The sequence below is a fragment of the Mya arenaria genome, chromosome 11 (assembly GCF_026914265.1).
Source record: "Mya arenaria isolate MELC-2E11 chromosome 11, ASM2691426v1".
NCBI classification, from domain to species: Eukaryota; Metazoa; Mollusca; class Bivalvia; order Myida; family Myidae; genus Mya; species Mya arenaria.
In genome coordinates, this window is record NC_069132.1 from 7,979,912 (window position 1) to 8,006,751 (window position 26,840).

At 36.3% G+C, this 26,840-nt stretch overlaps 1 protein-coding gene across 3 annotated transcripts in view; it reads right to left on the minus strand.

The window, feature by feature from the left end:
• LOC128208281 (eIF-2-alpha kinase GCN2-like) overlaps nt 1-26,840 on the minus strand; it is a 45,003-nt gene that overhangs the window by 12,187 nt on the left and 5,976 nt on the right. For 2 of the 3 annotated variants that reach the window (XM_052911801.1, XM_052911803.1), the window contains exons 4-30: nt 26,651-26,824; nt 26,033-26,116; nt 25,121-25,254; nt 24,624-24,665; nt 22,610-22,734; nt 22,346-22,509; nt 22,056-22,166; nt 21,260-21,409; nt 20,950-21,014; nt 18,674-18,782; nt 17,938-18,038; nt 17,585-17,709; nt 17,089-17,282; nt 14,643-14,776; nt 14,028-14,339; nt 13,527-13,599; nt 13,097-13,168; nt 12,634-12,756; nt 12,284-12,388; nt 11,256-11,423; nt 10,819-10,971; nt 10,195-10,431; nt 9,709-9,906; nt 2,195-2,343; nt 975-1,158; nt 535-681; nt 121-201 (exon numbers count right to left, since the gene is read on the minus strand). In XM_052911801.1, the coding sequence (XP_052767761.1) occupies nt 121-201; nt 535-681; nt 975-1,158; nt 2,195-2,343; nt 9,709-9,906; nt 10,195-10,431; nt 10,819-10,971; nt 11,256-11,423; nt 12,284-12,388; nt 12,634-12,756; nt 13,097-13,168; nt 13,527-13,599; nt 14,028-14,339; nt 14,643-14,776; nt 17,089-17,282; nt 17,585-17,709; nt 17,938-18,038; nt 18,674-18,782; nt 20,950-21,014; nt 21,260-21,409; nt 22,056-22,166; nt 22,346-22,509; nt 22,610-22,734; nt 24,624-24,665; nt 25,121-25,254; nt 26,033-26,116; nt 26,651-26,824 (3,714 nt within the window). The remainder of the gene's footprint in view (nt 1-120; nt 202-534; nt 682-974; nt 1,159-2,194; nt 2,344-9,708; nt 9,907-10,194; nt 10,432-10,818; nt 10,972-11,255; nt 11,424-12,283; nt 12,389-12,633; nt 12,757-13,096; nt 13,169-13,526; nt 13,600-14,027; nt 14,340-14,642; nt 14,777-17,088; nt 17,283-17,584; nt 17,710-17,937; nt 18,039-18,673; nt 18,783-20,949; nt 21,015-21,259; nt 21,410-22,055; nt 22,167-22,345; nt 22,510-22,609; nt 22,735-24,623; nt 24,666-25,120; nt 25,255-26,032; nt 26,117-26,650; nt 26,825-26,840) is intronic. The other variant, XM_052911802.1, reaches the window with a different exon arrangement.

A 26,840-nucleotide genomic window follows, 5' to 3' on the forward strand; every position in this document is an offset into this window, starting at 1 on the left:
ATCATCTTTATTCCCTTCATGATACACACAAAAGTTATAGTTAAGACATATTGTCTGATGGTCAATAAATGCTGGCTTATAATCGAAATACCATGCAATAACTTTCACATGAAGACCTACTGGTAGTTTGAGCCCCAGGTTTTCAGCGCTGGTCTTGACAGCCTCTATCTCATGTAAACCAGTCTTGGCAAGTGTTGCTGCCTGCAAGGGAAGTTATATATGGTATAGCTTGAGCACAATTAACTTCATAGCAACATATAGTCTTGCTATATATGAAGTACATGTAATGACAAAAGTAAACTGTTTTTAAGTCATTTATAAGAATCTTTTTGTTTCTTAAGCATTGACTATGACGAACATTACACATACATGCACAGTTATTAAATCGCGAGAATATACATGTAGCTCTACGTTAACGAGTCTTCAATCTTTAATAACTTTAATTTACCATTAATGATGTATTAAGCAATGTCCAACACACAAAATATTGACTGAGATTGCTTTTTTAATTAATGTTTATGATGAAGTACCTACCTCTCCCTTAGCCTTCGTAAGCATGCGAAGGATGCTCTGGACTTTGTGAATTGGCCCCTCAGTTTCAAGCAGAGTCAATAACATCTGGGCCGACTGTTCTGACAACTCAAACTGGCTTAGGGTGGCCAGTCGTGACTTGCTATCCCGCTGAAAATAAACTACTAGTTTAAATTTTTTTGGTGAATTTTTTTAGCTTCCTTATTTTGCCTAACTTAAGTTCTACCATACATGTTTACTTGTCACTAACATATTAAACAGCGTTTTGGGATACAATCAAATGGTGAACAAATTAACCCCATATCAATGAAGAACATGTAGCCTAATGCATCATGCACCACCTCCAGTGCCTCGACCGCCTCCCTAGTTGTATGACTATGGCAAGCCAACATGATTCACATAGGCACGTTTATTTGGCCAAGAAGGTGCTGTTCAATACATACCCTGACCGCCACTAGCGCCCGTACCACCTCCCCATGTTGTGACTCGGGCACACCAACATGTAGCAGTGAGGCAGTGACAAGTGATGTATGGTGGAGCTTCACATAGTAGTTGCGTTGTTGGAGGGGAGGGAACTCATTGATGATGTCCTGCACCACCACAATCACTTCACCATCTGGTATCAAACTGCAAACAAATTTTCAGTTAATAATGGTCTAATATTGTCATCAAATAAAACTTACTTTGATTTGTTTTGAAGCAGAAAAATCTACAATGTACTATCAGGCTACGATATCATGCCATACAGAAACAAGAGGCCAACACGGTCCAATATCAGTCACCTGATTAAAATGACACTACAATTTGAATGTTTTTGGAGGAGAATCACTAAATAAGGCTACATCAAAGGTCTACATTGAAGAGCATTTCCTGTTGTCAAAATTAAAAACTTTATTTCGCATCACTGACTAACCTATTGAAACAAAATAAATACCAAAAAAGAAAGATAACTCTCAAAATCAACCACCAAAGACGAGTCAGCTCTATTTGCAGGACTAGGAGCATTTCTGTGAAAATTTTGAAATCTGGCCAGCGGTTTCTGAGATTATTTTTGAAGTTTTAATGTCATAGTGAAAACAAGTCCTGCCCCCTGTCTTCCAAGTTTTTAACCAAATGACATGGCTTAAAGAATTTGATTCAAGACCACCATAGAAACATTTCAGTGAAATTATTTTGAAATCAGGCAACAGGTTCTGAGAAGAAGATTTTTCTTTCTGGCAACAAGAGATCTACATGGAACCATTTTTAATTTTAAGGAATCTGAAAGAGGACCATCCAAGGGAAATTCCTGTAAAATTTGGTTACAAATGGCCTAGTGGTTTATAAGGAGAAGTTGTTTGAAGGAAAATGTTGACAACAGATGATGACAGACAGTCCCCTATCACAATAACTCATTCTTTAGCACAAAGTGCTCAGGTGAGCTAAAAATTAACAAAGAAGTTATGTACAATATACAATTACCCTACAATATCATGCCATACAGGAAAAAAATAACATTTTGATGAACCTAAAAATAAATCACTCTTCAAATAGATGAAGAACAAATTATACTGTACACTAAACTTTCCACTACACAATTTACATTTAACTATACTTGAAATGAGCAAAATCATCAAATCAGTGCACTGTACAATGTGAAATTATTTTACAAGTAAATGCTCACCTAAATGAATTTGTGACAATGTCGAAGGCACACTCAGTTAGTTCCCTTGGATGGAAGCCCCCCACCTTCTTTTTTCTGTACACCTTGTCTATACAGTAGCGCTTAATGTAGTTTACATTAGTCCGTGATATGTAGCGAGCAAACGGCATCTGAAACAAAAGTTATACTCCTGTTATTAGAAACTAATATAATTCTTCAAGATCCGCTAATTAATTAGTATACTGATAAATGGTATTTGGTTATGTTTAAATGTGAACCCTCTATTTAGCAAGACAACAGTCTGAACATGTACCGCTACTCTTTGGTGGAACGAAAAAGGTTTCAAATATTTTCACCCCTATATAACCAGCGTAAAAATAACGTTCAAGGGCACATTAATTCAACAAGAGGGCCAAATGGCCCTGAATCGCTCACCTGTCATATATTGCACATTCTTCCATTATATACAAATATTGAAAACCTAAGCCTATGAACACGGGGCGTGGCCAATTTTGACCCCAGGGCTAAAGTTTGAACAATCTTAATAGTGGTCCGATAAACGATGCTTCATACCAAATATCTAAGGCCTTCGCCTTTTGGTTTCGGAGAAGAAGATTACTTAAGTTTTCATCATATACATATATAAGGAAACCCATGACCGCCCGGGTGGGGCCATTTTTTGACCCCAGAGCCAAAGATTGAACAATATTGGTACAAGTCAACTAGATGGTATATCATGCCAAATATCTAAGCTCTTGTCACTACTTGATTTTACGTGTGTATCTATATATGTATATTTGTAATTAATTGTTGTATGTGGCCCATATTGAAAATTGGTATGTGTACTAAATATGTTATCCAGTTTAAATTAAGACGTTATTTGTCTTTGTGAGTTCGGAGAAGATTTTTTAAGTTTTCACTATAACCCATATAGAGAAAAACCATTAGCCTCGGGGTGTGGCCAATGTTGACCCCAGGGCCATAATTTGAACAAACTTTGTAGAGGTCCACTATACGATGAATCATGCCAAATATCTAAGCTCTAAGCCACGTAAGTTCAGAGGAGATGATTTTTGAAGTTTTCACTATAAACATATAGAGAAAACCCATGACCCCCCAAGGGGGCGGGGCCAATTTTGACCCCAAGGCCATAATTTGAACAATCTTTGTAGAGGTCCACTAGATGATGAATCATGCCAAATATCTAAGCTCTAGTCCAAGTAAGTTCAGAGGAGAAGATTTTTGAAGTTTTAACTATAAACATATAGAGAAAACCCATGACCCCCCGGGGCGGGGCCAATTTTGAACAATCTTTGTAGAGGTCCACTAGACGATGAATCATGCCAAATATCTAAGCTCTAAGCAACGTAAGTTCAGAAGAGATTTTTGATTTTATTTACTATAAACATATAGAGAAAACCCATGACCCCCCGGGGCGGGGCCAATTTTGACCCAAAGGCCATAATTTGAACAATCTTTGTAGAGGTCCACTAGACGATGAATCATGCCAAATATCTAAGCTCTAGTCCAAGTAAGTTCAGAGGAGAAGATTTTTGAAGTTTTAACTATAAACATATCAAGTATACCCATGACCCCCCAGGGCGGGGTCAATTTTGACCCCAAGGCCATAATTTGAACAATCTTTGTAGAGGTCAACTAGACGATGAACCATGCCAAATATCTAAGCTCTAGTCCAAGTAAGTTCAAAGGAGAAGATTTTTGAAGTTTTCACTATAAACATATAGAGAAAACCCATTACCCCCAGGGCGGGGCCAATTTTGAATCCAAGGCCATAATTTGAACAATCTTTGTAAAGGTCCACTAGACGATGAATCATGCCAAATATCTAAGCTCTAGTCCAAGTAAGTTCAGAGGAGAAGATTTTTGAAGTTTTACATATAAACATATAGAGAATACCCATGACCCCCCGGGGCGGGGCCAATTTTGACCCCAGGGCCATAATTTGAACAAACTTTGTAGAGGTCCACTAGACGATGAATCATGCCAAATATCTAAGCTCTAGGCCAAGTAAGTTCAGAGGAGAAGATTTTTTAAGTTTTCACTATAAACATATAGAGAAAATCCATGACCCCCGGGGCAGGGCCAATTTTGACCCAAGGGCCATAATTTGAACAAACTTTGTAGAGGTCCACTAGACGATGAATCATGCCAAATATCTAAGCTCTAGGCCAAGTAAGTTCAGAGGAGAAGATTTTTTAAGGTTTTCACTATAAACATATAGAGAAAACCCATGACCCCTCGGGGCAGCGCCAATTTTGACCCAAAGGCCAAAATTTGAACAAACTTTGTAGAGGTCCACTAGACGATGAATCATGCCAAATATCTAAGCTCTAGTCCAAGTAAGTTAAGAGGAGAAGATTTTTGAAGTTTTAACTATAAACATATCAAGTATACCCATGACCCCCGGGGCGGGGCCAATTTTGACCCCAAGGCCATAATTTGAACAATCTTTGTAAAGGTCCACTAGACAATGAATCATGCCAAATATCTAAGCTCTAGTCCAAGTAAGTTCAGAGGAGAAGATTTTTGAAGTTTTAACTATAAACTTATAGAGAATACCCATGACCCCCCGGGGCGGGGCCAATTTTGACCCCAGGGCCATAATTTGAACAAACTTTGTAGAGGTCCACTAGACGATGAATCATGCCAAATATCTAAGCTCTAGGCCAAGTAAGTTCAGAGGAGAAGATTTTTGAAGTTTTCACTATAAACATATAGAGAAAACCCATGACCCCCCGGGACGGGGCCAACTTTGACCCCAGGGCCATAATTTGAACAAACTTTGTAGAGGTCCACTAGACGATGAACCATGCCAAATATCTAAGCTCTAGGCCAAGTAAGTTCAGAGGAGAAGATTTTTTAAGGTTTTCACTATAAACATATAGAGAAAACCCATGACCCCCCGGGGCGGGGCCAATTTTGACCCCAGGGCCATAATTTGAACAAACTTTGTAGAGGTCCACTAGACGATGAACCATGCCAAATATCTAAGCTCTAGGCCAAGTAAGTTCAGAGGAGAAGATTTTTTAAGTTTTCACTATAAACATATAGAGAAAACCCATGACCCCCCGGGGCGGGGCCAATTTTGACCCCAGGGCCATAATTTGAACAAACTTTGTAGAGGTCCACTAGACGATGAATCATGCCAAATATCTAAGCTCTAGGCCAAGTAAGTTCAGAGGAGAAGATTTTTTAAGTTTTCACTATAAACATATAGAGAAAACCCATGACCCCCGGGACGTGGCCAATTTTGACCCCAGGGCCATAATTTGAACAATCTTGGTAGAGGACCATTTGGTGATCCTACCTACCATATATCAACGGCCTAAGCCTTGTGGTTTGGGAGAAGAAGATTTTTAAAGTTTTTCCTTTTGGTTGCCATGGCAACCAGAGTTCTGTATGGAATTGAATTCTTTGAACAACTTTGATAGAAGACAACCCAAGGAACCTATGAAGTTTTATTAATATTGGCCTAGCGGTTAAGGAGGAGATGTCTTTTAAGTAAATTGTTGACGGATTTATTAATTAATATCTGCCATAAATAGAATGATACAAGAAAATTCAAATAGACATTATTTAAGAGTCGGTAGTTGCACTTGCAAAATGATAATCATATTTATCAGATATATGAAACAGCTGAAAGTTCTCAAACATAGACATTTATGTTCAAATATCACCGGTAAATAAAAATAATTGACCTAGTGACCTAGTTTTTGACCTGGGTTGACCCAATATGGAACTTGACCTAGCTTATGTTAAGATGATCATTCTGACCAAGTTTCATTAAGATAAGGCTAAAATTGTGACCTCTATTTTGTTCACAAGGTTTTTCTAATAATTGACCTAGTGACCTAGTTATTGACTGTGTATGACCCAATATCGAACTTGACCCAGATTTTATAGAGATGATCATTCTGACCAAGTTGCATTAAGATTAGCCTAAAATTGTGACCTCTATTGTGTTCACAAGGTTTTTGTACTAATTGACCTAGTGACCTAGTTATTGACCGCAGATGACCCAATATCGAACTTGACCTAGATTTTATAGAGATGATCATTCTGACCAAGTTGCATTGAGATTAGGCTAAAATTGTGATCTCTATTGTGTTCACAAGGTTTTTCTAATAATTGACCTAGTGACCTAGTTATTGACCGTGAATGACCCAATATCAAACTTGACCTACATTTTATAGCGATGATCATTCTGACCAAGTTGCATTGAGATTAGGCTAAAATTGTGACCTCTATTGTGTTCACAAGGTTTTTGTAATAATTGACCTAGTGACCTAGTTATTGACCGTGAATGACCCAATATCGAACTTGACCTACATTTTATAGCGATGATCATTCTGACCAAGTTGCATTGAGATTAGGCTAAAATTGTGACCTCTATTGTGTTCACAAGGTTTTTCTACTAATTGACCTAGTGACCTAGTTATTGACCGCGGATGACCCAATATCGAACTTGACCTAAATTTTATAGAGATGATCATTCTGACCAAGTTGCATTGAAATTAGGCTAAAATTGTGACCTCTAATGTGTTCACAAGGTATTTCTACTAATTGACCTACTGACCTAGTTTTTGACCCCAGATGACCCAATATCGAACTTGACCTAGATTTCATAGAGATGATCAGTCTGACCAAGTTTCATAAAGATTAGGTCAAAATTGTGACCTCTGTTGTGTTCACAAGGTTTTTCTAATAATTGACCTAGTGACCTAGTTATTGACTGCGGATGACCCAATATCGAACTTGACCTAGATTTTATAGAGATGATTATTCTGACCAACTTGCATTGAGATTAGGCTAAAATTGTGACCTCTATTGTGTTCACAAGGTTTTTGTACTAATTGACCTAGTGACCTAGTTGTTGACCGCGGATGACCCAATATCGAACTTGACCTACATTTTATAGAGATGATCATTCTGACCAAGTTGCATTGAGATTAGGCTAAAATTGTGACCTCTTTTGTGTTCACAAGGTTTTTCTACTAATTGACCTAGTGACCTAGTTTTTGACCTGGGTTGACCCAATATGGAACTTGACCTAGCTTATGTTAAGATGATCATTCTGACCAAGTTTCATTAAGATAAGGCTAAAATTGTGACCTCTATTTTGTTCACAAGGTTTTTCTAATAATTGACCTAGTGACCTAGTTATTGACTGCGTATGACCCAATATCGAACTTGACCCAGATTTTATAGAGATGATCATTCTGACCAAGTTGCATTAAGATTAGCCTAAAATTGTGACCTCTATTGTGTTCACAAGGTTTTTGTACTAATTGACCTAGTGACCTAGTTATTGACCGCGGATGACCCAATATCAAACTTGACATAGATTTTATAGCGATGATCATTCTGACCAAGTTGCATTGAGATTAGGCTAAAATTGTGACCTCTATTGTGTTCACAAGGTTTTTGTACTAATTGACCTAGTGACCTAGTTATTGACCGTGAATGACCCAATATCAAACTTGACCTACATTTTACAGCGATGATCATTCTGACCAATTTGCATTGAGATTAGGCTAAAATTGTGACCTCTATTGTGTTCACAAGGTTTTTCTACTAATTGACCTAGTGACCTAGTTATTGACCGCGGATGACCCAATATCGAACTTGACCTAGATTTTATAGAGATGATCATTCTGACCAAGTTGCATTGAGATTAGGCTAAAATTGTGACCTCTAATGTGTTCACAAGGTATTTCTACTAATTGACCAACTGACCTAGTTTTTGACCCCAGATGACCCAATATCGAACTTGACCTAGATTTCATAGAGATGATCAGTCTGACCAAGTTTCATAAAGATTAGGTCAAAATTGTGACCTCTGTTGTGTTCACAAGGTTTTTCTAATAATTGACCTAGTGACCTAGTTATTGACTGCGGATGACCCAATATCGAACTTGACCTAGATTTCATAGAGATGATTATTCTGACCAACTTGCATTGAGATTAGGCTAAAATTGTGACCTCTATTGTGTTCACAAGGTTTTTGTACTAATTGACCTAGTGACCTAGTTGTTGACCGCGGATGACCCAATATCGAACTTGACCTACATTTTATAGAGATGATCATTCTGACCAAGTTGCATTGAGATTAGGCTAAAATTGTGACCTCTATTGTGTTCACAAGGTTTTTCTACTAATTGACCTAGTGACCTAATTATTGACCGCGGATGACCCAATATCGAACTTGACCTAGATTTTATAGAGATGACCATTCTGACCATGTTGCATTGAGATTAGGCTAAAATTGTGACCTCTATTGTGTTCACAAGGTTTTTCTACTAATTGACCTAGTGACCTAGTTTTTGACCCCAGATGACCCAATATCGAACTTGACCTAGATTTTATAGAGATGATCAGTCTGACCAAGTTTCATAAAGATTAGGTCAAAATTGTGACCTCTATTGTGTTCACAAGCAATTGTGAACGGACGGACGGACGGACGGACGGACGGACGGACGACGGACGAAGAGTGATCACAAAAGCTCACCTTGTCACTACGTGACAGGTGAGCTAAAAAGGTGTTGACTGGGGTAAAATGTTTACCATGTACAAGGAAAAATATACCAGACACAACAACCTCTCACGGTGATAGTGTGAACCAGATATGAGAGTGATACCTCTATATCTGTGGGAGAAATTCACTCAAAAAACTTCAGTCATGCCCAAAGAGTAAAATAATTATGTTCAAGGGCATATTAAGACAAGTAAGTAGAAATGTGTACCAAGTATCAGAGTGATATCTCTAAAACGGTGCAAGGAGTGCAAGGAGTTTACTCCAAAAACTTAAATGTAGCAAAACATGCAATAGGTCACTAAAAATATTCCGGGTATTACTAACCATCATTGTGGTAACATTTAGCAAGTATCAAAGTGTTAGCTCTAAATCCTTTGAAGAAGTTTGCTCCACAAACCTCAGAGGTGTAGAAATGGGCTGGGAGCCAGAAAAATGACATCCTCGCCCAATTACTTTTCTTGCAGCAACGGAAATAAAATTTCGTCAAGTTTGTGTGTTTTACATCCGTTAACACCAATAATCACAAACATACTAAAATAATCCATTATTTTGGTAGAGATGAATGTTATAATTGTATAAGCTGAGTATGACAGTGAGGGCTAACTAATGAACCTATCTAATGTTAGTCAATTACTATTGTACATGATTCTTTTGTGTTTCTCTGAATAAAAAATAAATCATGGAAAAGGTGCACCAGAAGACTAGATTTTTGTGTTTCAAATAAGGCTTAAATTCGTTTTCGAAAAGCAGGGCTTCACCCACCTCAACCTGTACAAGGGGTGTTCCGTCTTTGACCCCTAATGGGGGAGGACCCCAAGCATAATTTAAGTATACCTTACTATTTCAAAACATTTCTACACCCCTGAAACCTTTGCCAACAGACAAACCAACCAATTGCATAGTGACTCTAATAAAGTCCCCTTCAGAATATACATAATTATTATAATAATATTCATCATAAAGCATTCAATCCCCCTACCCTGAGATCAAACGGCAGGCTAACAAGTCTGCCACTGTGGTCCATTAGACAGGCATAGTTCTCCACATGCTCGTAAAGTTTCTGACGGGGCACAAGCAGGCATGTACTCAGTCTTATTGCCCCGTGACGCTGGAACACACGCACCAGGCTGTCATGTATCAGGCCCTGGGTGAGAGACGTGTTGATGGAAAAACTTCCCTGAAAAAGAAATAGTAAATTCAAGATCTCATTTGATTATATTTCGTTAATATTCAAGAATAAGTTCTTTTTGATAGTCGTTTAGTTTAACTTAAGTTCAATTACAAAGAAGGTTCTTTATGATATCCTATGTTTAAAAAAGTGTTTCCCAAAACTTGCTGTCAGAAGGGTACTTCCAATTGACTGTGCCAATTTCCTAATTAAGCCTCTTAATTCAGCTTGTAAACCTGTCAGCAATTCATAGCAACGCATCATTCTCTCAGTAACAGGGAGAACAGAATTACTTACCTTATACATTTCACTATCATACACATGATCATCAGCCAGACTGACATTCTGGGTGAACAGTGTGCTGATCATGCGATGGTACGTCTTGCTCTGGGGGTCGGAGATGGCAGACCGTAACATTTCAGTCAGTTCTTCCTCCTCCATCTCAGGGGGCGGGAGGTCAGGAGACTGCAACAGCTGCTTCGATGTTGGTCGGGCATTCCAGTCATGATTCAACAGCCAACGCACAATGTAGACCTGCAATGGACGATAATTTCAATAATAGATGTATATTCTTTTGATAAAAAACATTTCAAAATATGCATCTGAAATTAAATATCGCAATGCAACTAAACCAGGTTTTAAATGATTGACAGAAGAACATTAGCCTTCATTGTGAGATTCAGTTTCAACAGTTTTTCTATTTATAGTAACAGTGATAATGATCTTGGCCTGCCATCCCGCCCAAACAACGACTTACTTCATTCTAATAACCAGGTTTCACTATGTGAAAGCCTGGTTAATAAACTAAAAGAATCCGACAAAAAAGTGTCAAGTTAAAAAACAACAGTCAAGAATAGCAAGTTTCGATTTGTAAAAAGCTAGTTTCATCACATACTTTACACTATGGATAAAGTTAATCACCTGTTTCTCATTATCCTCCTGTATGAAGTCCTCTGGCAGCGTAATATCGGGTGTGCGGAGGTGACCCAGGATCTTCACCCGCTCCATACCGGTCTGTAGGGGCTTGTAACACATCTCAAAGAATATGATACCCAGGCTGTAGATGTCAACTTTCTACAAATATCAATCCATAAATCCATAATATTGAAATTACTTGAATCAAGTACAAAGTAACATGCTATTACAAAATCATGTTTTACTGATGAAAAAAACTTGGTTCAAAATTATACAAATATAATGCTTTATTAATGTTTCTGTCATCTATTTCAAACAATGATTTTTGTTTACTTTTTAGCATGGACACCATTTAACTATTATATTATATACCAGCATAATTTGTTCTGACACAGGAACAACTAGGAATAATAAGTCTCACACATATGAAACCCTTCACCCACCTGACTGTATGTGACCTTGCCCTGGCGTGTCATCATCTCTGGGCTCACGTACAGTGCTGTCCCAACCTGCCCCGTCATGCTCCCATCTCCAAGACTACCAGAGCGGGAAGAACTGTCATGGATGTCCCCCGCACTCGTCAATAAAGCACCACTCTCGGTCAGGCTGCTCTGTATTTGAAGATTGTTCACTTTTATTACATTCTTCAAATAGATATTTTTCACCGTTTGAAATTTTAGCCTGCTCCCACAACCAATTCAAATGTCAGGTGCAAAGGCCTGTTACGTTACATTTTAATACAATGAGTTTTAAGTTACTGGGGTTTTTTTAAACTTCAATAATCTGCCATTTAATATCCTTTCTAGACCTTATAGTTTATTTCCATGTAAGATCGCAACAATGTCCACCTGATGAACACCAAAAGTGAATATTTCACTCATGCCTTCAATAAATCAAGATATATAGTTTTTGGTGCTCACTCAGTGAAATACATTGCAATTCTTCACTGAAATAAACCATTATTCTCTATATGGTTTCTGTAAGCCGGGAGAACTATGTACATGTGTATGGTGAGACTTCAAGTGGAAAAGGAGATATACATACAGCGAATATGTGATAAAACTTGAAAGCAGAAAGCAACAAAAAAATACACCTCATTTTATTCAATTTATTTACATGCTATCAGCAAAAGATTTTCAGTCTCTTTTAACATTGTAATACATGCACATGTACAGCAATGTAAATAAACAAGTTGAACAAAACGTTTTGCTTACAATTCATTTGCTCAACCTAATAACCTTTCTAAGCAGCCCATTCACAGTCAATAAAATTTGACTCAAACAACCATTCTTTAGTAGTATGATTCAAATATTATTGACAACTTGTCAATAAATATTTGTGACCTCTACAATATATTGATAAAGTCTTCAATATTGACCACACATGTTCATTATTATTGTTAATGTCCTATATTGACAACATTGTTGTAAATTTTATTGACCTTGGATGGGCCGCTTTAACCTCAATCTACCTTTGAGATGATGTCAGATGTTGCCAGCCCAAAGTCCCCAATCTTAACGTGGTCGTTTGAATCGAGGAAAATATTTACTGGCTTCAGATCCCTATGAATCATACCCTGCAAAGAGTTCAAATCTAAAAGTTGTGAAATTATTATCTTGCACAATTCTAGCAACAGCTAGTGCTTTAAAAACAGCAGAGTTCTTACTCAAGTTCAATTACAGATAAAACAATTCACTTAGACCCTACTTATCCTTTGATAATAGTGTTATTAGATTTTGCGTTTGTTATATTTGTCTTCCAGAAATAAAGTAATAAGACTGTTATGTCTACCCCAAAAGCAAAAATGTCATTATGGCATACCTGTTCATGTATGTGTACGAGCCCCTCCACTATTTCCCGGAACAACCTCCACATGCGACGAGTGTCCTGGTACAGTCCCGCATCTATACAGTTACGGAGGGTGGACTTCTCACAATATTCCATCTGGCACATAAATAATTACAGGCCGATGTTAATCAACATTTTTTCATTTTAATACATTACAAACATGGTTTTAGACAAAAAGCAAATTCATATTTAAGGGATATTGTGTCCCCTTCTTGGCCATACATGTATTTCATTTATGAACCAATCCTGGACAACATAGAAACTGGTTTGTGACTAATGTCTGACCTGAATGAATAGACTGGTTTGTCTAATCTGTAATGTCTGACCTAAATGTATGGACTGGTTTGACTTATCTGTTTTGTCTGACCCGAATGTATTGATTGGTTTGTCTAATCTGACATGAATAAACTGGTTTGTAATATCAGTAATGTCTAACCTGAATGTACAGGTACTGTTTAGGAACAAACACACTCTGCTCTGTTGATTTCTTGTCATCGTCCTCAATTTCCTGAAATACAATAAAGCACTATCTCTTTTAAGTATTTTTCTTTTCATTTCAATGCAACTTACATGTACAGAGCCTATAAAATACAATTCTTTTAACAGAACCTTGCCAATAGAAGGATAGGGAGAACACAACAACTTGTTGAGTTATTTGATGATTTTCCAATTGGTCTCTGACACAAATGTTGGTTGTTCAGAGCAGAAATTTCATGGCACAACAAATAGCTTGTATACAAAGACAGCCAATACCATATATGTAGTATGACTTACAGCCAATACCATATATGTAGTATGACTTACCGGCAGAGCTGTAATAGCTTGTATACAAAGACAGCCAATACCATATATGTAGTATGACTTACCGGCAGAGCTGTAGTGGCGTCCTCAAAGTCCTGCTCAAACACTACACCCAGGGACGAGTCCGACTTCTCATCCCTGAAACATGCACAAGTCGTAATGGCTATACTTGACTGTATTTGTGTGTTTCGTATGTAATGAATTCTAAGATTAGGTTACAAAAGTAGAATAGATTAGAATTAGAGCTAACACTTAATATAATTAATATTCTCAACTCATGAAGACACAAACTGCTTCACCCAGGTATATATTCTTTGTTCAAATTTAAACCATGCACTGTAGTCAATATCCAAGATAGATGTCTTGTTTGCGATTTACATACAGATATGAGTAGGCTGTCCGAGGGGAAGTGTTATGGAATCTTCAAAATCATGTGGAAAATGTGATATGGGGAGCCTACTGGTAAATATGGAAGAACTTTTAGGCCAACTGCAACTTGATTAGAAGCTACAAGTATTAGCATTGCTTGGCAATCTACTTCCAGAGAAAAGACATCTTGTACTCACATAAAGGAAAGAGCAAACACATCCTCATCTGGCAAGGATTCATCATCTGAACTAGACAAGTCATCGTTACCATGGAAACCATGTGACTTTGACCTTGACAACTCATATGAGATACTGAAGTCCATGGATGCATTGTTAACCTGCGGGGCAAACTTCTCAATGTCATCTGTGATTTCAAGACTGTTTTTGCCAAAGTTTGTTGGTAAGGAGACTTTTCTCTCTGAGTGAGAGTTTCTGGGAGTTTCAGTGCGAGAAGAGGAGGATTCACTGCTGGCTGCCTCATCACTTGTCTCGATCCAGGAATTGTAGTATCTGTAAGAATATTTAATATAAGAGTACAAATTTTGTTTAGCTTGTGTTTATTTGCTTTAATCTAAATCCATTGTCTTATATGTTGTCAAGTGACTATAGTTATGCTAAAATGCAATATTTTTCGCTGATGATTGTGTCATATAAAACTTATCATTAATCCATAAAAAAAGGAGAGTAGAATTGTGCTGGAAATAAAAAAAACAACGTATCTTATAACACATGATAAAGGCCAACAATTAGATCAATTGACTGTTTTGTTGTGTTTGTTTTCTTCACTAAATCCTTGATTCCATATCTGCCCACCTGACCACGTTTTCATGGTTAAGTCTGGAGAGTAGTTTCACTTCCCGGGTGATTTTCCTCTTGAAATGCTGACTCTTGGGGTTCAAGGGTATCCTCTTGATGGCATAAAACCTTCCATCTAACGTATTCTTTACCTGAGGAGACAATGACTTTCTATCAGATATGCCTGACTGACACAAAAATTCTTTACAATTACCTGAAAATTTATTCTGAAAATTTTATACCAATAGTTCCATCATGTCATTCTTGTACAACATTTGACTTTAAAGCCTATCAATGCTTAATGGAAAAGGAAAAACAACAACAATTAGGTTGGAAATGCTAATCTTAAACATGCCTTAAAGGCCTAGATCGGTAGCCCTGGACTACTGGTCTGTGATTGACAGGACATTAGGATAGCGGGAGTCTAAAGCTATAAAACTACGCTGACCAGGGCAACTGAGGGCAAGTTATAACATCAGTATGGCCAGACTGTTTTCATGAAGTTTTCCACAGAATTCAAGCAAAAGTGAAAATTCCAGATTTTACTCAGATTAATACAGCAGCTAGCTATCAACTACAACTTGAATATATTGACTTGATCATAACTTCCAGGCTTTTTACACCAACATACATTTAACATTTCACATGATGAATGTAATTACCCCACAGCTATTATCTCTATTTCACAATGTGATACTATCATAATTTCGTTAAATATTATCATATTAATTTAGTAACCACAACAAAACACATGTTCATATGTTTTTTATTTATTTTATTTAATAATATTCCTATGTCTGGGTCACCTTATTCAAGTGAAGTCAACACTTTCATTTAATAATATTGAGGTAATCATGTAATAACGACTTTACTAACAACTTTACACAGAAAGAACATTGTTATATTTATATTAAGGTAAACCTGTATAAGTAATTTTATGCGTGCTCATGACCGCAATCTTTCAGTAAGTTTTTTTAGACCATATGAACCAAAGAAAATGTAAAAACGAAAAGACGGTATCTAAGAAAATGAAACAAATTTCATCAGGAGCTCAAAAAATATTGCAATAACATGGCACCCACAATTGTCTGACAAAGCAGCCAAAGTACATATAACCACTTGTACTTTGCCATAGACAATTGCAGAAACAACCCTGACGAATTACGTGCTATAATAGACAACTGTATACCTCATTTTCAAACTATTCATGAAAGTTGTCCTGCAGAGTCACAATGCAAAACACCGAACTTTGTTCGTGTAACGAGATCCAGTGGCTGTAAGACTTTTGAAGAATTTCCTCCATAGTCTCAATGCTGCAGACTATGCACTTACAATCTAAAGAAACATGTTAAAAGTTTCAACAACAGTGTTCTAATTTACTTGGACAAACGAATACACTATAAAAATTCAAGCTACAAAACCAGGATTGATCTAGCAACGCTTAGCTTGAACGAACATATTGATGATCCATACACGTCCCAGTCTAATCGACAAAATGTTCAGCATAATCGTAGAAACCGTGGGAAACATGTAAGAACAAAACGTACAAATTTGTAAATGACATCTGGTCTCTCCTTGTAAGTGTGAAAGAAGACGGAAAGATCATTCAAGGAGCAAATGACCAACATGTAGATAATGCTGATCATTATGATGAGGAAATATAAAATATTTTGTACCTACTTATGATAACAACGTTATCGCAATGATTAATATTTATAAGTATAATATTTCTACTATTTTTCTCGAACATATCATGTATAATGAACAGCCAAATGTATGTGCATAATTATTACAGTCTCACTAACCTCTGTTATACTACAACCGGTGATATACGTAGCTGTACCTTACAGCTGTATGTATTATACCCTGTACAATGTTTGAATACAATGTGTAAAATTAAAATACCTTCTTTTTCATTTTGAAAAGGTATTAACTAGATTTCAACACATTGTATAACTGTATCAAATTTAATTTGTATTATTGGTATGCATCCTTTCACATTTATCATGTAACAATTATTTGTACAAAACTTCTTCATATATATACATTATATATATGTTTTTTATTATGTTTTACGTCATTGTCCTATAACATATACTCACTATTGATGGTAATAATGTATTGAATTGAATTTGATTTGATTTAATCTACATAGCCTTGCATTATAATATAAAAAGCTATAAACATACTTTAAACTATTTGGGTTCATATATTTCTTCTCTTTACCCAGGCACAAAAATTCCAGACTGACCGTGCTGCTAATAATGATTATGACCAGCAAACTGCTTTTCAATGACCCATTACCCAGCTTGTGTTAATTCCTCCTGTCAATCATAGACCAGTTCTCCAGGACAACCGATCTAGGTCTTTAATGCAATGCTTTTGTTAAATTATACAAATTATTTCCTAAGTCTTTGATTTACAACACAGCATTTAAACTTGTTCTTACAAACTTAACTCTCACCTTTATCACATCTCCAAAGCCTCCTTTCCCCAGTAGTTTAAGTACATGAAACTCATTTGTAAGCCTCGACTGACCACTGGCCTCCCAGGCAGTTATAAAGGGCAGCAACTCTTCACCCTCACTGTCAGAATTCTCCAGAGAGTTGTCCTTCCTGACTAGGCAAACGCCTCCCTCACATGTACATTTGTCTTTGGCTAAATGTATCATAATCATACTAGAGACATTATTGGAGCTTTCAAGCAAAAAACTGACACAAAAAAGAGAAAATTGTAAACATAAATCATTTGTGTTCTGGAACTTATTACATGAACCCATTTACATATGAATATGTGTTCCAAATGTTATGCTGATATTTTAAGTTCTGGCCATTATAAAAATAAACCACCTCCATAGAAACCAAGATGGTAATGTTACCTCAAGTTTTCTTCCTAAAAAACATACACAAGTCAAATTTTGAAATTGTCTGATATACATAAAACATTCAATTTAATCAAACCTTTATGCAGCTTGCTAGTTGTGGCTGTGGGGGCTGGTATGAGGGTGGGGACAGGCTCCTTGACAAATGCATGTTCAAACAACTGGGAGCAGGACCAGCGCAGCTTGTCATCCCGTAACAAACACCTGATAGTAACAGTTGTGTAAGGCTTTATTCAAAATGTCACATCTTCAGTGAGATAAATGTTTTCATTCAAATTGACCATTTATTGTTGGAAACAAAAATAAAACAAAAAAACTTGAAATTGAGGCTGAAGTTTTTGTATTTATGTTTCTAAAAAAAAACAGAAAATTATCTGCTCTAATCATTTTTACTTATACAACATAGCATGGTATAAAACCTATTCGACATACTTGGCAAGGAAGTCCTGGAGAACAGCCGGTAAGGTGGACGGTATGGATGGTACTAGCTCATCACAGGCAGAACTCTGTGCCAGGGACAGTAGCAACACACCCTAGGGGAAAGGAAACATTGACACATACACTGTAAACCTCCTAGCATAGTCAATATTTGGTGTTCCAGAGAAAAACATAAGTATCTTTTGCCAATCCATACATGAAATACATGATTTCTTGCATACCTTAAACTTTCAAACTCTATCTGGATATGGATGTTAAGTATATAGTTTTGTGAAATCAACAAAATTTAAGTGTGACAGTGTTTACTGATGTCCGTTTTTAATCACAGAAGACATTGAATACCGTAGTTCCTATAAAACATCCATTTTAACAGTGCAATTATTTCAAATTTCATTGTTAAGAAACAAATTTTTATCCTACAGCTTTGAAATGGTAATTGTTTAAAATTATACATTAAAGTATTATCAATTGGCATGTTGTTGCACGAGACTCATCTTCTATGGCGGAGAGAAGACCATTACTTCAGCACTGGTCACATGATTGTATGCAAGAAATCTTTACTAAATTCACTAACATATAACAGTCAAATAAATAACATTATTGAAAATAATGTTCTATTTTATTCTTATTTCAAATGAAACAGACTTTAAATAAATATAAATGGCTCCACTAGATAACCTGAATAGCTAAACATTGGTTAAAGCAAACAATATCAGGATATGGAACACACCAGCTGAAATATGTCTCCCTTCTTGCCTCCCCTGCCTGCAGTCTGAACATTGTCTGTGAATTTCACCCCTGGGCAGGACTCCTCTGCCATTCTGTGCAGGTCACAGAGTCTAAAACAACAATATATCACAGTCATATGCATTTCCAGTGAATAACACAAGCTGGGTTTCTGCTAGCATTTTTCGAAGGCTTGTATAGACTCACTTACGGGGTTGGGTATGGGAAGGTTGTCCTCTCAGATTTTTTTTTATAGTAGTGTAAAGTGTGCGATGTTCTGTATTTTTAGCTGTGAATCATGTGCTCATAAATAATAATTAAGTACAATAAAGTAATATATCACACACTTTTTAGTTAAGATAGACTTTCAAGTAGGAAAAAAGACTTCTATATTCTATTATATTACGGTGACAATATCACGAGCTTCACCTTCAAGCCGGGCTGGCGTCACCTGCACACGCTTGCATGTATTTGCTTAAAGAACGATGAGATCATCAAATTCATAGGAGGCACAAGGAATTTGCATTAAGACAAGTTGAAATTCTTAGAAGAAATGATTTGTTTTTCATGTAAACTTTCAATTGTCACTCTTAATTTCTGATACTCAATTGCAAGGTTGTGAGGTTTTCACAAGAACATGACATTCATTTCTGAATAACTTTTTGAACAGAAAAGATATGAAAATATTTTCTGTTTCCTCAAGTGGGAATTCTTTTTTAAGATTTTATTGAATTTTTAAGATGGGATCCTTAGCCAAAATTTCAATTTTGTAAAACAATTCAACGCTGTGTAAGGTGTGAAATTTTCGCGTTAAATTACAAATTGAGTAGCCAATCAATTAACACATCATTGTTTAATTTGAAGTCGAAAGCCAATAATGTTACTGATTGGAAATATGACTGTCCATTGTATTTGTCAATTTATGGTGGGAGAAATTGGGGAGAGCCGCTAACGTGATTTGGATGATGCATCAAGGGAAATATTCCCAATACGCCTTCTGGCGATCAGAAAACCATTACGATAGCAGCTAAGTAACTGGTTATATGGCCGACATGCCTTCTTTTCTGGTCAACTATTACAAAAGCCTAAGCTTAGTATTGTCAATTATGATTACTGTTTTGATAAAGCTAGTCTCTGCAGGGATTAAGGCATGTCGGTGCAATTAACAATAGTGTAAATATTAAGCTTCACTGCGGGAAGGCACGCTGGGCCTGACAAGCGAAAACGGCCTGGCGGAAACCATAACATACACGATTTACACCTACCCATAATTTCTCAAAAAAATGTGTTAAGGGTAGCAGTTAAAAATCATCTTAATTTGTTGAGCAAAATGACTTACTTGAACTTGATTAACTTGCAAGAGCATCTTTATGCAAACACCAATGTCGGTTTTTTTTACAATCAAATAAGGGGCAAATTAAACAATTATTAGCGCAAGAATTTTGGCCTTGCTATCCATGTATTTTCTCAGGAACCCTGTTTCATTTGGAATATCTTGAATGTTTTTAAGTTATGGCAAATGTTAATGTACAACAGAGAACAGGGTGACACAAATGTTGACAGAAACACCAAGACTTTGACAATACCTTGAATGTTTCTTTTGAAAAAAGGGTGCTAAAAACTTCCTTAAAAGCCTCAAGACTTGAGACTTGTTAGAGGAGAATTATACACAATCTGTATCAAAACAAGTATTGCCCTGAGCTTGATTCTGTTATATGGCCAATAAACAGGGGACACATAGCTGGGTATATTTGACTATTTAGCTGGTTAAGCCAGTTGAAATTAAATGTCCCTTCCTGAAGTCAGGTGTCCTTTCGAAAACTTGCCACTTTGTCTGTTTTCTTCTACTTTCTATGTGTTAGTATGGCAGTCTTTGCCTGTTTTACAAAGAATTCACATGATGTATGGTGCTTGTATGGTGCTTATGTAGCTCGTCTTATATAATTAATACAAATGAATAGAATACAAATCAATTTCAGCAATGAATCAATTGAAACAGGAAGTTGACCAACGGTAAATATAAAAACTCCTGTGCCAAATAATGGGCGTATTGGTGTCTGAACATGAAATGCCTAGGGATGTCGAAACACAGGTATTGTCCAACCCTGTCTGTATGCTCTTATGAGTGATATGCTTCACTATAATGTCATAAGAAAGCTTTGTTACAGTAAGTATGATTGTCTGAGAGTTGCTGTAAACAATTATTCTAAAGCCAAAATATATTTAAGTCTATACATGTTGTTCAAATTAAGAACGCAAAGGGAAAAGAAATTCACCAACCTCCTGTTGATACTGTAGTCTGCTATTCGGACTCTTCCAGTCACATCAATAAACACACTTGATGCCTACAACAGCAAAGGCCCTCATGTTTGAAATGAAGGACTCTTAAATTATGCAGAAAAATAAAAATTACTTATATATGCAATTTGAAAAAAGAAACATATTTCTGATACATGTAAAATGGACATCAGCACTGGTCTCTAGGCAGTTAAATACTTAGGAAAGTGTTCATCACCTATATTTTAAGTAGCTGTTTTCCAAATCAAGCTATGTACATGCATAAAACAAGTTAATAAAAACCAAAGGTCACCCTGAGATTCTTGTGTGTAACATCTTTGTTATGTAGATACTGAAGTCCCCCTAACAGCTCATGTGTGTATGTATGTATGGCAGCAAGAGGCAAGGTGCGTCGTGTCACATAAATGTCCAAGTTCTGGCCTCCAGAGTACTCCATTAGTGCCTGTGGAAGAAATTATAATGAAATGTGCATGTTTCAATATGAGAGCTTCAAAACACAAAGGCAATATAGAATCATTTCCGTACCAGACCAAATGCCTAGAAACGGTTGGATCAAGTTTAGATTTTAAATATCTGTAATATACATTTTATCATATTACTACCTATTATTAATTACAGTGTGATTCATTAATATCATAAATTTTACAATTATATACACAAGAACAAGAGCCGTCACAGGATTGTGAGAAATGCCCCCAAAAGATTCATTGAACAGATAGCCATAAGTATTTGGGCTTATATGGACAGGTAACCTGATTATCTAACACATTTTTCATGACAACCTTCCCTACCTACCAATGCAATTTGGAATTATTGATCACTAATGTTTTTGAAGGTTCAAAGTAAGAATAAGAAGATGATAAGTCAGTGCTAGTTGATGTCAATTCGTGTCTGTTGTTCTTTTAAATGAGATTCTTGGGCATGTTTGAAGGTGAACACTACATATAATTAAGAGATATTTTAACCGTTTTTAATTCATTGATAAATACTCTTATATTTATTAACTATATAGCAACCCTAGTATTCTTTACCAACAGGATTCATCCACTAACAGTATTCAAACTGCCTACCACAAAAATAATGCTTACATAGATGGTGATTTTTCCAGGTTCTTCAATGTATTTGAATGCCAGGTAGTGTAGCAGGTTTCTATGGTTCAACTTGAGCAATGAAAACATCTCTCGCTCTATGTTAGCCACCTAGAAGAAAATCTTTTGATCATAATGATATGCACATAAAGTAACATTTATATGAAGTTTTTTAAAATCCAAGTTAATTGTGAAATTGAGTAAATTTTATTTTAACAGAAAACATGTAATAATGTCTAGTATAAATCAACAAAAAACATGCCAATGTTTACCAACTATAGTCCACTGACCTGTTTACTGTACCCCTCCCCCTCAGTATCGCCCTCGACCCGACCACTGCTTCCCGCCTTCTTGGCCGCATGGCGCCATTTCAACACCCACTCGGATATGGCAACCAACTCACCAGTATTAGTGTCTATACCTGCATAAACTGTACTGCCATGTAGTCCATGCCCTGGAATGGCAAAGAAGATCATTTTCAAGTTCACTTATAGGTAAATTTGCATCAATGTTTTAAAGATAAATCAACCATGGGTTCAAAGTGTGCGACCTACCAAGACATGTTCCCCTGTGGACGATTCTCTCTGACTTTGTGTTAAAGGCAAGGACAACCACGCCCCCATGGTGATGTTTGCAGGGCCCATCTCCATCTTCCCCACTCTTCAGGGTCACCGTTCGCCTGTGGGGGACAGAAACAGATTCATGGCAGAAATGTGATAGAGCTTCTGGTATTGAAAACTAAAGCACTTGAGTATCACATGATCTGATTGTATTGCATGGTTCGTGGAATGGTTTCTCACCAAGGTGTTTTGGTTTCGATTTCCGGCCTTGGCGCATGTGAATATGTTAGTGCTTACATAGCAAGACAAATGGGTTTTCTCTGGGTTCTCTGGTTTCCCCAACAAGACAAGATAACACTCCTGCCCAACAACGAGAGTGACTTAGATAAAGTAAATAAAACTTTCTTCACAATCGTTGTTAAATAAATAAAATATAAACCAAATAATATGATAAGAGTCACAAAAATCAGAACTAAATAATGATTTATCAACAATTATTTTTAAAACTTTAACAGTAATTATACAATCCTGTTTTACAATATTATGTATTTAAAATTGTTTTCTTTATATAATATAACAACATTTAGGTTATTCAATTACAGATGACTCTATCTCAGTGAATATGTTGTCAAAATAAAGAAATATACATACATTATACAAGTAAAGCATGTGTGTATTAAATGTGATATGAAATCTTTGATGATAAAAGTTGACAATATTAATGGGAGCAAATCACCAGCCATAGCATACCAGGGAAACATGTAGAATAACAGTCAAAACAACGTTCAGTCAATAAGACCAAACAAGTAAATGTCAATGTAGCAGCGGTAGTGTAGTGCGTAGAGTGTCTTATCTATCCATTATTTAGCAAGCAACCGGCAAAGTACAGGACATTTACAGTTTCATTCAAAAGAAAAAGGTGTTCTTTACTATAACAGGATTTGCATGAACAATATTGAAAGCCCATTCATGTATTCTACACGGCAGGTCAAATATTGAATTACTTTAACTGAATGTCAACCAGCTGTTCCTTCCAAATTGGAAACAAATTCTAACGTGGGAAAATACAAAACCATGCTAATATATAGCTGATATACAAGCAAATACAGGTATACATATTTTGAGTTTTGTATGCATGCACTTGACAGCTGAGCTGGTCTTAAAAACTTTGCAATACTCTTGAAGATCCATGTACACTTACTTCACGTAAGGTAACATAATTATGAAGAAAGACATGTCAGGACTAAAGACATATACATGTAATAACAACCTCAATCAGATCATTGTATTTTCCAATATCGGAAAAATAACCAAAGTCTACCAATAAAATCATTAAAATTCCAAAAAAAAATAAAGAAAAGTTTATAATTGAAAAATTATACAGATAAATGTTGCTTTTCTGATCATACATAAATGCAGAGTAGCATGTACAGTGAATACAAACTCGTACCAGCGCTGTACTAATAATAGGGTTTTAGCCAGGTTTTAAAAAGGACAGGGTGCTACAGAAAAGGACAGGATGTCCAGGAACAAAAGGCCACATTGTATCGGGCAGTGAATAATTGAAGCATTATTTCACAGAAAATGTTAGATATTGTGCTTATTTGAAGTACTATTAGGTTTTTAAATGCCAAATATGTAAAGTTTGTTTGAATTCATAATAATATTTCATGTTTTAATCAAATCATAAGAAATATTTTATTAAGCATTGGATTTTTTGAAGGCAGCAGGGTGCACATTCTGGTCTCCATGACGGCAGAAGGGTGGTTCCAATAAAGGTGAGGGTGCGGCACCCTCCCACAACCCTCCAGCTAAAACCCTACAATGATATCTGTTGTTTTTTCACCTCAATAAAGCGATAAAATGAACAGTTACAACTTTAAACAATATAACATAAACAGATCAGCGTGCAGAGGAAAAGTCTTCACATTTTTAATAAGCCTGAATACAGAATGAATGATCAATCTGGCTGTATAATTTCCACAACACTGTTCAAGTAAAGCGGTACCTCTGTGTAGGAGACACCGGGACAGTGAATTGCACCACAGGGCTTGAAACAAGACAGTTTATTTCCTTTTTATATAAAATATTCTAATCACAGAAACAAATCACCTGAGAAGTTTAAAAAACAAACTCATATTACTATCCAATATTCCACATATAGTATGCCCATTAGAGCGATGTATTGGGAAGCTTTTGATTATTTTCAGTATATGTACTGTGCTGTTGTTTTTATATAGCATACATTTGAAATTCTTCTCAAAGAAGTACATGTAAGACAAGTTCATTGTAAATGTCCTTTCATAAGTATTCTTCTAAATTAAAATATAACTTAATTCCCAAATTTTTTATTGATTTGAAATTATTCTTTGGATTGATTTATATTCTTGGTTTTCTGAAAGTTTTCAGTTAATACAAAGTTTTGGGTGTAGTTTGAATATTTATTATCATTAAGTTATTTTGAGAAGTCTTTAAATCAATTAACTCACTCCAGGCTCTAGTTACCTCCTGTGTGACTGTCTCCCATCCTCCTGGCCGTCCCTGTGTTTCTCCCCCGGTGACATAGATAGCCTCCCCTGGCCTGCCTCGACCTTTCCTTTGCCTGGTGAACCCACTGGAATGGCTTTTTCTAGTGAACCCTTAAATACACACTGTATACATATCATTCATATTCCACACACACGCACGCACGCACGCACGCACGCACGCACGCACGCACGCACGCACGCACGCACGCACGCACGCACACAATAATACAGTACTAAGTATTTCGTTTATCCATTATTTAGCATATTTTTATGTATGCTATTAATTTTCGTTCATTGTAATTCTGATTGATTTCATTATAAACCTTGACTATCTAGATGCTCGAATAAAACCCGGGTTTAACTTTCCAGCTTTATTGTAGCTAATTTGCAGGGCATTCTTATATAAAATCATTAAAGTGAAATGAAAAAGACAAAATTAAAAGCATGAAACAGCATTCGTTTTCCTTTTATTTAATTTTCTGTTAAAGTACATAATGAAAGTCTAATTTAAAGATGAAATGACCAATAATACGACCAACGCACAATAAACGTCATGAACGATACACGTATACACGATCTTGTCTTTCCCGAAAACAAACTCATTTTTTCTGAGTAATCGAGTACTCGATCGAAAGATTGTCTGAGTACTCGAGTACCAATTTTACTACTCGTTGCCATCCCTAATGAATATTAATGGAAATATATTTAATGTTTTTAATTAACTGATTGGTCAAACATGAATAAAACAGCGCAAATTTGACAATAACAACACATTGGCTATGACAATCACAGGTTCCTCAAAACATAGATGAGACAACAAATTTTGCAATATAATTATCTACCCTTTCAATATACATTTGGTTCTTAATTCTATGTTCCAGGGCCTTACCTGTCTTGCCTCGTCACGTCTCTTTCTTGTCTCCTCTTTCAGGGCCTCCTGTCTCTTTGCAATCTCATCTTCGATCATGAGTAACTATAAATCAAAGAACACTAGCACTTAGAACACTATCTTAAATGTACACTCAATCAACATAACTGTTCAACGGTATTATAACATTACATGTAGGTAAGTTGTAAAACAAGGGGTTAATGCCGAGACACTATTTAGCACAGATTTTTTATTTTGACAAATGTGATTTTGCAGCAATGTTCAAGTTGAAAGAGGAAGAATAGAGTGCTGCCAACCCATATTCAAACTAGTTCACAAGATTTTGAATGAGATTACCCATACTGGTCCTAAATCTCATGCATAGAAATATTCTGACTTGAGTTTTTTGAAGAATGAATAAACACTGTGTACTTTATGAACGCATATTATTACTTGATTTGACCAAGTGACCTAGTTTTTTAGCTGACATGACCCATATTCACACAGGTGCTTTATAAAAGATGAATTTATCAAAGGAAAAAGATACTCTTAGGTGAGAGGCAGACCCTTTAAACACATGACATCACACCCAATTTCATTTATACTTAAACTGAATTAATAATGCTCAAATGCTCCCACCTCTTTTTCCTCCTTCTTCCGCAGCAGTTCCATGCGCCTCTGTTGTTCCTGCGCCTCACGGTCCTCTTGTTGCTTCTTGTTACTCATCATCTGCTCATAGAACGACTGGGGAGGCGGTTTGTTGTTGGCATACAGGAACGTCTGAACATGCTGTGACAACTCTAACATCATCTCCTGCATATTTTATATT